This window comes from Xiphophorus maculatus, chromosome 7, assembly GCF_002775205.1.
Source record: "Xiphophorus maculatus strain JP 163 A chromosome 7, X_maculatus-5.0-male, whole genome shotgun sequence".
Taxonomy (NCBI): domain Eukaryota; kingdom Metazoa; phylum Chordata; class Actinopteri; order Cyprinodontiformes; family Poeciliidae; genus Xiphophorus; species Xiphophorus maculatus.
In genome coordinates this window covers 4,381,868-4,393,966 of record NC_036449.1, presented here as the reverse complement: position 1 = coordinate 4,393,966, position 12,099 = coordinate 4,381,868, and the positions used below count along the sequence as shown (strand labels likewise).

Below are 12,099 nucleotides of genomic sequence, written 5' to 3'. Positions count from 1 at the left end.
TGATTGCAGGACTTCGTCAATATTCCTCTGTCAAAACAAATTGCAATTGTCATTTCCAGGCAAATAAAATCCCTCTTGAATAAGTTTGTTGACGTGATAAGTCCTTAAAAACCAACCCGCTCCATCATCCTTCAACTACTTCCTGTTGTCTTCTTCTTCATGATTTATGCCAGTGGGAACATCTGGTTGTTGCTCATGTGACTCGTGTGACACGAAAAAAGTGTTTCCATTGCAGTTTTGCTAAATAAACCAATTTTGATACGGCCAAAAAAGAAAATCACCTCATCCTTGAGCTAAAAACTGGAATTTTTGAAAAACTATTTCCCTTAATGAAATAAAAGCCCCAAAGAGTCCCATTTTCAGTTTGCCTTTTCTCAGAAAACAAGCAATCCGGTCAGTCAAGACCAAACCTGAACTTTCTGACTGACATGTGAAGCTAAATACACCTGACACTGGAGTGGAGGTTCACCTTCCATCAGGTGAAAGTCATCCCAAAGATAGAATCAGAGCAACAACTGAGGGTTTCGAAGAAGCTAATTTGTTTACAGAAATGGACAAAAGTTTTTTATTAATCCTCCCTCATCATCTCAATGCTCTGCAGACGAGCCACCGTTTGATCCAGGTGTGTTGAGCCTGCAGAATACCGGACCTGGAGGAACTATTCTGGACACGCCTGCTATAAATGTAAAAAGCTGGTAGAGACTAACCCCTAAAGACCTGAGGTAGAAATCACAGAAGCAGCTGGTTCTACAAAGTGTTGAGGATTGAGCATAGACTTTTATTTGTAAAAGAAAATTTAAAAACCATACACCCTCCACTTTAGTTATATCCTTCTTTTTGTTAGCCCATCTGGCTAAATGTTATAAAATATGTTCATCTTGTGCAATAAACACATTAGATAGCATATTATATATGGAGAGTGGGAATAACTTTATATAAATGTAAAGTTTATATAAAAATGCACCTCACTGTTTCATCCCTGTTCTCCACTTCTAGCCCAAACCGCCCAGTGACATTATAAAGCTTGTTCCGTCAAAGTGTTCCTGCCTCTTTAGATGTATTTTTACTCATGTTTATTCTTTGGGTTATTTTCAGCACTTTGGAGTTATTGTTGTCAGCTTGAATTGTTTCGTACTTTCACAGCAGCTAATTTATCTCAGCAAAGGCACTGGTTCAGAAATCAGACACGTTCCCGATTTGCAGATTTGAGAGATGAATTGTGCCGGTGAACACATGAGGATTGATCTGTGGTTTCCTCCATGCGTTTCCAATTTGTGAGATGATTAGAGTGTTTTCTTTAAGAAAATGAGTGAACAGACAGGGTGCTTTTGACAGAACATTCTCTGATCCAGAGTAATCGTTATTGAACTGGTTCTGGTTCTCTGACATACTGTAGTGTTTCTCACTGAAAAATAAAGCTGTTTTTTTTTTTTTTTACATTCTCATATTTAGTCTCTCTGAACCTCTTTTGGATGCAATTGATTCATTTTACAAAATGGGTTTTAAAGCTATGTTTACTTTTACAAGGTTATTTACATATAAAAACATGTTTCTGTCCACGAGCGTCTGCCTTACTGTAGCTGCTTTCTTTGGGAATCTCTTGTTTGAATGAGACACAGCTGTATTTATAAAGGTCCTTCTGATGGCTCCACCACGTTGTTTTATTGTCACATTGTGACATTTCATAGTACAGTCAAGTAACTGTTACCTTCAGTTGTTATAAAAATGCTGTATGTCTCAAATATGACTTAAAGAAATGTGACTTCTAACACCTTGAAATTGGGCCTCTGTCTCTTTAAGAAGCTTCTGCTCTTTCTGAAACTCCGCCTTCAGGAAGTCATCACAACATGGCTCCTCTATTAACCCTTTAACAATCTTTTTACCAGCGTTTCACTGAGAAGTAGCTCCTGTAACAAGCTCAGCAGATAGTGCAGTTCCACCAGGTGTTTGCTAATTGCTGCTGGCTAGTCTGAAGGAGCCGAGTGGAGGAGTCGTGGGAGAGGGATGCTCAGTGAAACTCAGATGCTTGGAAACTGCGGTTCCGAGGAGAAGCTTCATCTTCAAAGGCGAGACACCAACTTTGTGGTTGTGGTGAGGGTGGACGTAAGAAAATCATATTTTCAGAATCATCGTGATTCGATTTAATTTTCATTTGGGACCAAAAAAGTATTTTGGAATTTTTGAATTGAATTTGAACAATTAGATTAGTTTGAAACTCCTTATGCAACTTTTAAATGTTATATAATTAAAATGTGAATGTTCTTTAAAATAAATAAATGTAACAATAAATGTCCCATTAAATAATTAACTATGCCCTCCAAGTAATGAAATTAAATAAAATGTAAGTTAAAAAAATCTATCCCTTTACAAAAGCATAAGATTAAATGACTTTGTATTTATCTATTAAATAAGTAAATATAGAGGCAGCCAACCGGGGGTCAGCACTCTGGCCCTATTGTCTTGGGGAGTTAAAATCTGTGTGCTCTACACATCTCATGTCTCTGGATCAGATCAGATTCTTAAATGACTCAGGTTGACATCAGACACAAGAAAAACTTACAACACCTAATATAATCACTCTTTCCATGGCATAATTAACGCATGCCAAGCTTGATTCAAACGACAAACACACGAAATGTTCAGAGCTACTGCTTTGTCATTTCAGTGCTTTACCACACGGAGATCCTCATATATTGCAGTCTGTGCCTTCTACCCTCCACAAGAGGAAACAGCAGCCCTGAGAGAGCCTCCCTGCAGACTTCAGACACCTGCCAACCCACTTGATCCTCGTACTTTGCACCCACACAGCTGCTGTCCCGTTCGCACCGCACAACCAGAATGTGGAAATCTGCTTCCTCCAGATGGACACATGATGACACCGTGCCTCCTGTCAATCAGCCGGCGCCAGCGCTAAACGACTGGAGGCTCCTACGGGGAATAAACAAGCTGTCAAATAAACATTATGCACTGTGCTTTTCCTAGCCAAGGCGGCACTTTTAGTCAGTCAGAAAAGTTCATGCTGCTGCAGTCGGCCAGATTTTCACGAAACTTGACAAAGAACAGCTTGTAGTTGTTACCACGGCAGCAAAGGCCAATTGTCCTCCAGTCAAACTTTCTTTCATGACGCTGGATCTCAGATACTCTGCATGCAAACCGATACAGAAAGTAGGAATGATAGATCAGTCGGTGCAAAGCAAAAAGTCACCATGGAGATTTTAAACACTTTCTTGTCAGCAAAGAAACAAATTCAGTAAACTCAAATGTACGAGAAAAAAAAACAAATCTAATTTGAGCCCTCCTTTCAGAATCCCTCCGCTCTAAGAGTTGAGAGGAGTGATGCAGTGAATTGTGTAAATGTTGCAGATTTAGCCAGACGATCATAAATCCTGGCACTACCGTATAAATAACACTGATGTTCCAAAAAATTTCATGTTTCTGAATTCCGAACATTTATTATGCCATTGATTGTAGTCATAAAAGTTTATTTTAAAAACTGATTTTTTTATTTATTGATTCTGCTTTCTCTTATGGTGCTAAGAGAAAGCAGAAGAAAGACGAATTAAAAGGACAGTTTAATAACAGCAAAATCTATTAGCTTATTTGACCAGTTTAATAAATCTCCATGTTTTTTTAAAAAGGGGCAGATTTATATAAAACTGACTTCTTTTGTTTTGTTAGCTTTACATCATGTTATAATGTTATCCCTTCCTCAAAAACATACCTGGAGTGTTGCTTTGATTCTTTCATGCATGTTTGAAAAATCCTTCAATTTCCCATGGCAACCATGTTTGCTCTCACATTTTTTGCAAGGCACTTCCATCACTCAGCTCCTCCAGACTAGCGTCAGCAGCTATTGTCAAACACCTGGTGAGCTCTGCTGGGCTCGTCGTATGAGCTCTTAAAGAGACAGAGGCCCCATTTCAAGGTGATAAATTGCCTCAGAAATATAATTTGGAATATTTATAACAATTGAAAGTAACATGGTTCCTTGATACTTGGGCTATAAAATGTCACTATGTGCCTGGAGAACACATAATACCGGCCCTTTAAATTGACGGAATAATGGCCCGACTGCAGTCATTTGCCACAGCTAACCCTCCGCTTCTGTTTTTGCCCTTCAGGGGCAATTTTTGCACCTGCCTCGACAGAAGACCATTTAAAGTTATTTTCTGTATCCTATTGCTAGTCCTCTGAAATGAAATGCGATTGTGTCTTAATTAGAGATGCACGACAAATCGGCGCTAACACCGGTATCAGTCCAATAAGTAAAACTTGGCCGATGTTAACAATCCATTTATGTCCATCTTGTTGCTGTTTGTTTCTGGAGGGGCTTGGTCATGTGATATTTGTTTGGTCATGTGACAGCGATTGTTGGATTGGAAAATAACATCGGCACACAACAGCAATATTAACATCAGATATCGACATCGGCCCACATTTCTTATCGGTGACTCGTAGTCTTGATGTATGATGTGTATCAGCAGGTGTTAGTTTAAAGTTATTTTTCACTTTGATCATTGTATAAGATTTTACAAAATAGAGTTTTATAAGAATCAGTCGGCCCAATGTCGATACATTAATATATAGGGTGTAATAGACATTTTTAGAACATAATATACAGCCAACTTAAATTCTACATTAGAACAGTGACGAGAGGGTTTTAATTTTGTTTTATCTGCGGAGGGTTGGCAGCCCTACCCTGTGTCGCTCTATTCCTGTCAGTGAATGACAGGCCGTATCATGTAAGGTGAGAAATGAGAAGATCGCAGCATTATTTTTGACACTGAGTGGTTAAGACAATTCCAGCTTAGCGATTCCCCGTCCTGATCGTAGAACAAGAAGTCCAGAGTTTATACTGCGCAGAAGAAAAAGTTTTTCATCTTGACACATAATGTGCAATAATGTGGTCGTCCAGAACCGCTGCTCGTCAGTCCCGCTTTGTCAAACAGAGGAGAGGAACACTGCACTTAACGTTGGACTGCTGATTCACACGAGTCCGTTTATAAAACTATCAAACAAAGAGTTATCCTGTCAAATCATACACTGAATGTGAATAGGGGGTTTTTTGTTTCTGTAAAATATGACACAATGTATTCCAGTGTCTTTTTTAGGCTTGTTTTTTTTTAACAATCACTGCAAAATGGCTTGCCAACCAAGCACTGATCATAACTGCACATGAATCTATGTAAATTAGACAGGGTAATGCACAATTTCGTCCCTTTGCGCGTTTTTATTTCCCAGTTCTTTTACGTTTGATGCCATCTGTTTTGACGCCACATAAGATTCTCCAGACGTTTCCGTTTCCTCTCTCTCTGGTTTCTCTCAGATCCACACTCGTTCTCGTGTGTGTTAAAGAGTGTGACGGCTGTTTTTGACTTCTTCCAAATTTACAGCTGGCACACCTGTGCTCCGTTTAGACTCTGGCTCGCCGCAGCAGTCAGCGCTGCTCTTTCTCCATCTCCCGTCAACAGCAGCAGCAGCAGAGATTTAGTCTGTGTTTGTGTCCATCGTTAACTGATTCTGATGAATACTGTTTTCCTGGGGCGCCGCACACAGCCTGGGCTGCTGCCTGGCGGCCGGCATGCTAAGGCGAGCCACCTGCCCGCCTGTCCATATTTGTCTCTCCATACATTTCTGCCTGCTGTCTGTCTTTCACTATTCCAAAGGTTGACTTCCTCTTTCTGATGACCCGCTGGTTCCCTCACCCTCCATTTTGCAGAACCGGTCCACTTAACATTTTGTCAGCTCTCTCCTCACTTTACTGAAAAAAAAATCTTTCATGTCCAGTGAGTAACCTTTTATTTTAAGTTACCTAAAAGAGCCTCCAGGGAGGGAGACAGAGAATTATCAAGGATTATACAAAATGTTTCTGAATTTAATTCAATTTGAATTGATGGTATTTTAAGATGTAGTGAGACATTTTATACTTTTACACTTTAACACGTCTAAATTGACAACATTTGGGTGGGATCAGTTCTTGTTTCCATGTACAGTGGCTGGTAAAAGTATTCACACCCCTGAACTTTCCTACATTTTCTCACTCTACAAACACGAACGTGAATATATTTCATTGGAGTTTAGTGTGAAAGCGGTGAAGTGGAAATGAAATTATGCATGATAGAAAATTCAAAACTTATGACAACATTGGAAAAGTTCAAAGGGTATGAATACTTCTGCAAACTGCTGTATAATTTAATGCAAAAGTGCATAATTAAGAAATGGAAAGTTTTGGTTCTCTTTGGATTCATGGGTGAAAAAAAATATTGGGCCCATGAAGCCTACTTTTTCTAATAGTTACAATATAATCTGCAGCTAGAATCAGCATTTATGTTTTTAGACCACAGCGAAAAGTCGCCCCGAGTCTCTGACACAAGCATCAGGGCAAAATGAAAAATCATCAGGCACTCTTATGCTATTAATAAAATAAATGTTCAAACTCACTTTTAAAGAGAAAACTGCTGACATCATCCACACATGATTTACTCAAACATCCACAATGTTAATAAAGAGAAATAAACAACTGGGAAGCAGCAAAAACTTTTCAAAAATTAAATCTAAATAACTCACCAAAATGTCACAGAAACCTTCAATTTATTAAATAATAAATCAATATTTTTTTCTAATTATATTCAAATTTAATAGCAATGAAGTCTATAGCAGAGTCCTATAAATGGTTCGCGCCAAACTGTTAAATCTGTTGATTTAGATCAAACGTGTGAACGGACCAGATCAATCCAGAACCTGGCAGAACCTGAAAAATCTGAGACTGTGATTTTTAACTAAGAGGAAAGGGCAGACTGCTTATTTTCTAAAGCTAGTATGCACAACTTTCCATTAGTCTATCGCATAAAATCTTTTTTTAAATACATTCAAGTTTGGTACAAAATGGCAAAAAGCTCAAATGGGTAAATATTCCTGTATGTCCGTTTTGATTACGAGGATGAACAGCATTTTTTTTCTCCGTGACAGAGTCTGAGAAATGTCAGGAAGTTAATGACGAAGCGGAGGCACAGCACCTACTTTTTTAATTATTATAATCTGCAACCAAAAAAACTTGAAAACTGGAAGAAAGCTGGATGTAATATTTAGCAGTTACCATGGGTACAGGGACAATTCAACTTAAAGACTAGATTGTTTCCCTTTTTTTAAATGACATTGTGTATTTGGATATAGCTGGAGATAATTAAAGGTTTTTCTGACAGTGAATGGCAACCTGTCGTTATAAAGTTCGGTGTGTGGGTGAACGGGAGGTTTGACTGTTTCCTGTATTTTGTTTTTTTTTCTCGTTCACACCGTCACGTCTCCCTTGAGATCAGAATACTTTCTGCTCTCCGTCTGAATGTGGAATCATGTCACGGATCATCAGCTGTGTGTCTGCTCTGTAAGCCTCTGCCGACATGCATTCACAAGTAAACAGCAATGAAAGCCTTTTTTAGACTTTATTCAAACCCATTTACCTCGGCTTTTTTGTCCTAAATATTCCTTCTGAAGTTTAAATGTTACAGATCCTCTTATCTACTGCCGTACTTTTATTTTCTGTATTTTATTTTACGTTTGCCTGTCTGCGGGTCTCAGTGACTCATCTGATGGGAACCGTCCTGCTGCTTGATACTGAGCCCACACGCTTTTAAATGATCTTTTTTTCTCTCTCTGTGGCACCCAGAATATTTCATATGGTAAAATCTTATTCTCAATCAAGCAATTTTTCTCTAATAACTGCAGATGTCCAATCTGCATTCGTTTTCGATTTAACCATCAAGCCTACGGTGCAATGACCAAAAAAATGGGAGATTTATTTGCAGTTATCGTCATACAGATGAACATGTTGTTGTCGTACCGTCAACCACTGCCATGTTCAGCTTGAAGTTCTTGAGGTCATCTTTTACATTTTTCCGGACGTGGTTTGGGTTTTTGAAATGGAATATATTTTTATTCCACCCTCTATAGAGGCTTTGGGTAAAGCATGTTGTAATCGCAAGTTCTCCACCAACCACATTTAATAGTTTTTTCCTACTATTTTTCTCCAAATCACTGCAGCCAGAGTTGGTTAGCAGCTAGTTACGTTTACTCAATTACATTTACTTGAGAAACATTTTTGAAAAAACATACTTTAAGGAGTATTTTTACTACGCCATATTTTTTACTGAGTCATTTTATTAGGCCCGAGCAGCAAAGCGCTGCGAAGGCCTATTGTATCTGTACTGTTTATTATTATTATTATTATTATTCTTACCCCCTCTTCGTGCGCCTTTTTGGGGGCTTTATCATATTCAAAAACTCACCAAACTTGGCGGAAGCGACTAGGCGGTTTAAAAATTTTGAATTTTAAGGTCGCCGCAAAAATCGCAAAAAAAATTGCTCAACGGCAGCAACTAGCAATTTTCAACAGACCCATTGCTATTCACTTACTTCATCGTAGAGACTTGAAATTCGGTACAGTTGTAGAGCTCACTAAGACGCTCAGAATTTACAAGTAATGTCATAGTGCAACTATCACAGAAAGTCGGCCATTTTGTATTGAACGTCCATTTTTTTCCTCGATTTTGACGTTTACAGCCTTCGTATTTGATCGAACTCCTCCTAGGGATTTCGATTGATCGGCTTCAAACTCGGTCAGTCTGATCATAAGGCATGTCTGATTTAAAGTTATCAAATTGGTGAGTTTTGGAGCATGTTGAAGGGGGGTTACCAGGGGTCAAAGTTCACCTACACGCCATGAAACAAAAACCTCTTATATTTCCTATACAAAAACACATAGAGGGACCAAACTTTCAGTGATTGATCGGCATCGGGTGTCCTATAATACCCTGCAGTGAAATTTTTTTTTTACATAGGCCACGCCCCCTGAGAGCAGGAAGTGTAATGTTTTACTGTGAACGGTCGCTATCTTAGCCCTTTTACCTAATCAACATGAAACTGTGTCCAGAGGCAGAAGACATGTTGGTGTGTTGTGGATTCCAACCCCGACTGGCTGCGATGAAGCAGGTGGGCGTGGCGGCGTTGCGAACGCCGTCGAATTTCGTTTGGCTCTGAATTCCACAGTTTCGGGGTGAGCTGCTCCAAACTCACTAGGATGGATCCTTATCCATCCCCGAACAGGAATCCATAGCGATATTTGGTGGGCGTGGCCTAATTTCTCTATAGCGACCCCTAGAGTATTTTAAATGAACAGCCCCAAGCCATGCTTTAACTTAGAATTACGAAACTTGGTACATATGTGTATCTTGTCAGGACGTACAAAAAAGTCTATTAGAGCCATGGTCGAAACCCAACAGGAAGTCGGCCATTTTCTATTGAAGGTCCATTTTGGACCTCGAGTTTGACGTTTACAGCCTTCGTATTTGATCGAACTCCTCCTAGGGATTTCGATTGATCGGCTTCAAACTCGGTCAGTCTGATCATAAGGCATGTCTGATTTAAAGTTATCAAATTGGTGACTGTATGAGCTTGCTGAAGGGGGGTTACCAGGGGTCAAAGTTCACCTACTCGCCATGAAACACCAAACTCTTATATATCCTGCACAGAAACTCACAGAGACACCAAACTTTCAGTGATTGGCCGTCATCGGGTGTCCTAAAATACCCTGTGGTGAAATGATGACATCACTTAGGCCACGCCCCCTGAGAACAGGAAGTGTCATGTTTTACTGTGAACGGTCGCTATCTTAGCCCTTTGACCTAATCAACATGAAACTGTGTCCAGAGACAGAAAACATGTTGGTGTGTTGTGGATTCCAACCCCGGCCGGCTTTGACATAGCAGGTGGGCGTGGCGGCGAGGCGAAGTGACCTGTAACGCCGATGCCATACGTTTGCTTCTAGATTCCACATGTTTCGACCGAGCTGCACCAAACTTGGCCTGACTCATCCTGGTCTGATGCCTGACAATGCTATGTCATCATATTATGACGTCATCTAAGCCCCGCCCCCTCAGAATGAATTAGAGAGATCTTCTGTGTAATTACATAATAAACAGTCCATGTTCGTTGTTTGTAGGGCAATGCTGCCCTCTGCTGCCCACTGAAATAGTTTCATTATTTCAGTAATTCGACACCAGAAGGCAGCATTGCCCTACGGAATGAAAGTTCAATGTTGTAATGGAGGAAAAAATTAAATAATTAGTAATTCTAACACAAAAACTCACAGAGACACCAAACGTTCAGTGATTGATCATAATCGAATGTCCAATAATATCCAATGGTCAAATGATGACATCACTTAGGCCCCGCCCCCTCGGAACAGGAAGTGCTATTTTTTTACTTGGAAAGCTCTGTTTATGGCTCTCTTGACCTAATCAAGATGATTCGGATGATAAACTCTGTAAATGCTCGCTGCTGGCTGAACCGTGTGGGCGTGGCCAAATGGCGAATATCAGTCCCTCGCCATATACATACGTTTGGCTCTTATTCAGGCATAGATCATCCGATTGGCGCCAAACTGGATATGTATGACCTTTGTTCACCTCTAAAGAGCCCGACGGGTTTGAAATGTAATTTGGCTCCACTGCGCCCCCTAAGTTAATACATGGGTTGTATCTCCTCGACGCATCGACCGATCTGCGCCAGATTTTTTGACAGTCGTCAGGGAGCGCTGCCGAACGCATTCACGCGTGTCGCCTGGTGGACGGGCGGGGAAAATGCGCGACAGCTTCTGCGGTGGCTGGCGGGCGGCGGTGCTGAAAACTGCGGCGGAGCTTCTGCGGTCGGGAGTTGGCTGCGGCTCTGGAAATTGTGCGAGACCTTCTGCGGTGGCTGGAACCCCCGCGGTGGCCAATAGGCCGGAGCGGCGCTTGCTGCGAGGGCCGCCCGAGGCTGCTTGCAGCTTTAATTATGAATTATATCTGCTGCTACTTGAGTAAAATTTCTGGATTCTCTACCCACCGAATGAAAAACAAACAGGTTTTAACCAAAGATTTAACAGACACAGAAGCTGATTTGGAAAAAAATATATATATTGTCTGATTTCGCTATTTTTTTGTTACTATATCAATTATTTTCATTTTGGTACTTAAAATTTCCACTTAACTTTATATTGTGGTCCATCTGATGATGTAATTTTTAAATATTAAACGACTGATAATTTTATCGGTTACTCAGTAGTGAGAACCATTTTTACCAAATGCTTCGTTACTCTCACTTGAGTAACTTCTTTTACAGCTACTTTTTATTTTTACTTGAGTAAAAATACGTTGAAGTAGTTTTACTCTTACCTGAGTATATTTTTGGTTACTCTGCCCTCCTCTGACCGCAGCGCATTCATAACGATGAACTCAGACAATGTGCGTCGGAAGTAAAGCTGGTTCAGTTTCACTTTGGATCAAATTGCGACAAAAACCGCTGGACTGACTGACAGGTGGCGTCATGTCAATTGCTTCTGATTGCCTTTCTATAGTGTGTGTGTGTGTGTGCGTGTGTGTGTGGGGGGGGGGGGGGGGCGTGTGTGTGTGTGTGTGCGTGTGTGCGTGTGTGTGTGTGTGTGTGTGTGTGTGTGTGTGTGTGTATGTGTGTGTGTGCGTGTGTGTGTGTGTGTGTGTGTGTGTGTGTGTGTGTGTGTGTGTGTGTGTGCGTGCGTGTGCGTGGGTGTGTGTGTGTGTGTGTGCGTGTGTGTGTGTGTGCGTGTGTCTGTAAATCTTACCTCTGAGATGTAATTTTGTATTTCTGCCTGTAAAACACACACAAAAAACAACACAAGTTACTGGAATGATCAAATCCAGCACACAGACAGCCATCAACATGAGTTCCCTCAGAGGCCGAGTTAACCCCATTAAAAACAAGCAGCAAAGAAAACGAGAAGCGAACTTGTGCTTCAGGATCAGGCCTCATTAATCGAGTGGCGGAGCCACGAACTGCTGCTCTGCGTCCGTCAGACCGAAATAGCTCTCGTTCGCAGAATGATGTATTGGCTTGACCTTCTGCACTGCTGTTAATGAGAAACATCTTGTGTTCAGTATTATGTCTCTGTCGGCAACGCTGTCTGGCATTAACAAACACATTTACAAGCCGGCTTCATCAACAGACCTACACAAGAGACTGGAGCGGGGCGGCAGCTAGAAACGCAGAGCGGCGCACAGGAAGCGTCCGGCACTTCAGAGGTGGTAAACT

The 12,099-nt window shown here is 40.8% G+C and overlaps 1 protein-coding gene across 2 annotated transcripts in view; it reads right to left on the bottom strand.

Annotated features, from left to right (window-relative positions):
* Nucleotides 1–12,099, bottom strand: part of pde1a (phosphodiesterase 1A) — a 47,577-nt gene that overhangs the window by 18,370 nt on the left and 17,108 nt on the right. Inside the window, exon 2 of one of the 2 annotated variants that reach the window (XM_005803785.3) lies at nt 11,633–11,659. The exons of the other annotated variant lie outside the window; for it this stretch is intronic. Coding sequence (XP_005803842.2) covers nt 11,633–11,659 — 27 coding nt within the window. The remainder of the gene's footprint in view (nt 1–11,632; nt 11,660–12,099) is intronic. 2 annotated transcript variants of the gene reach the window in all.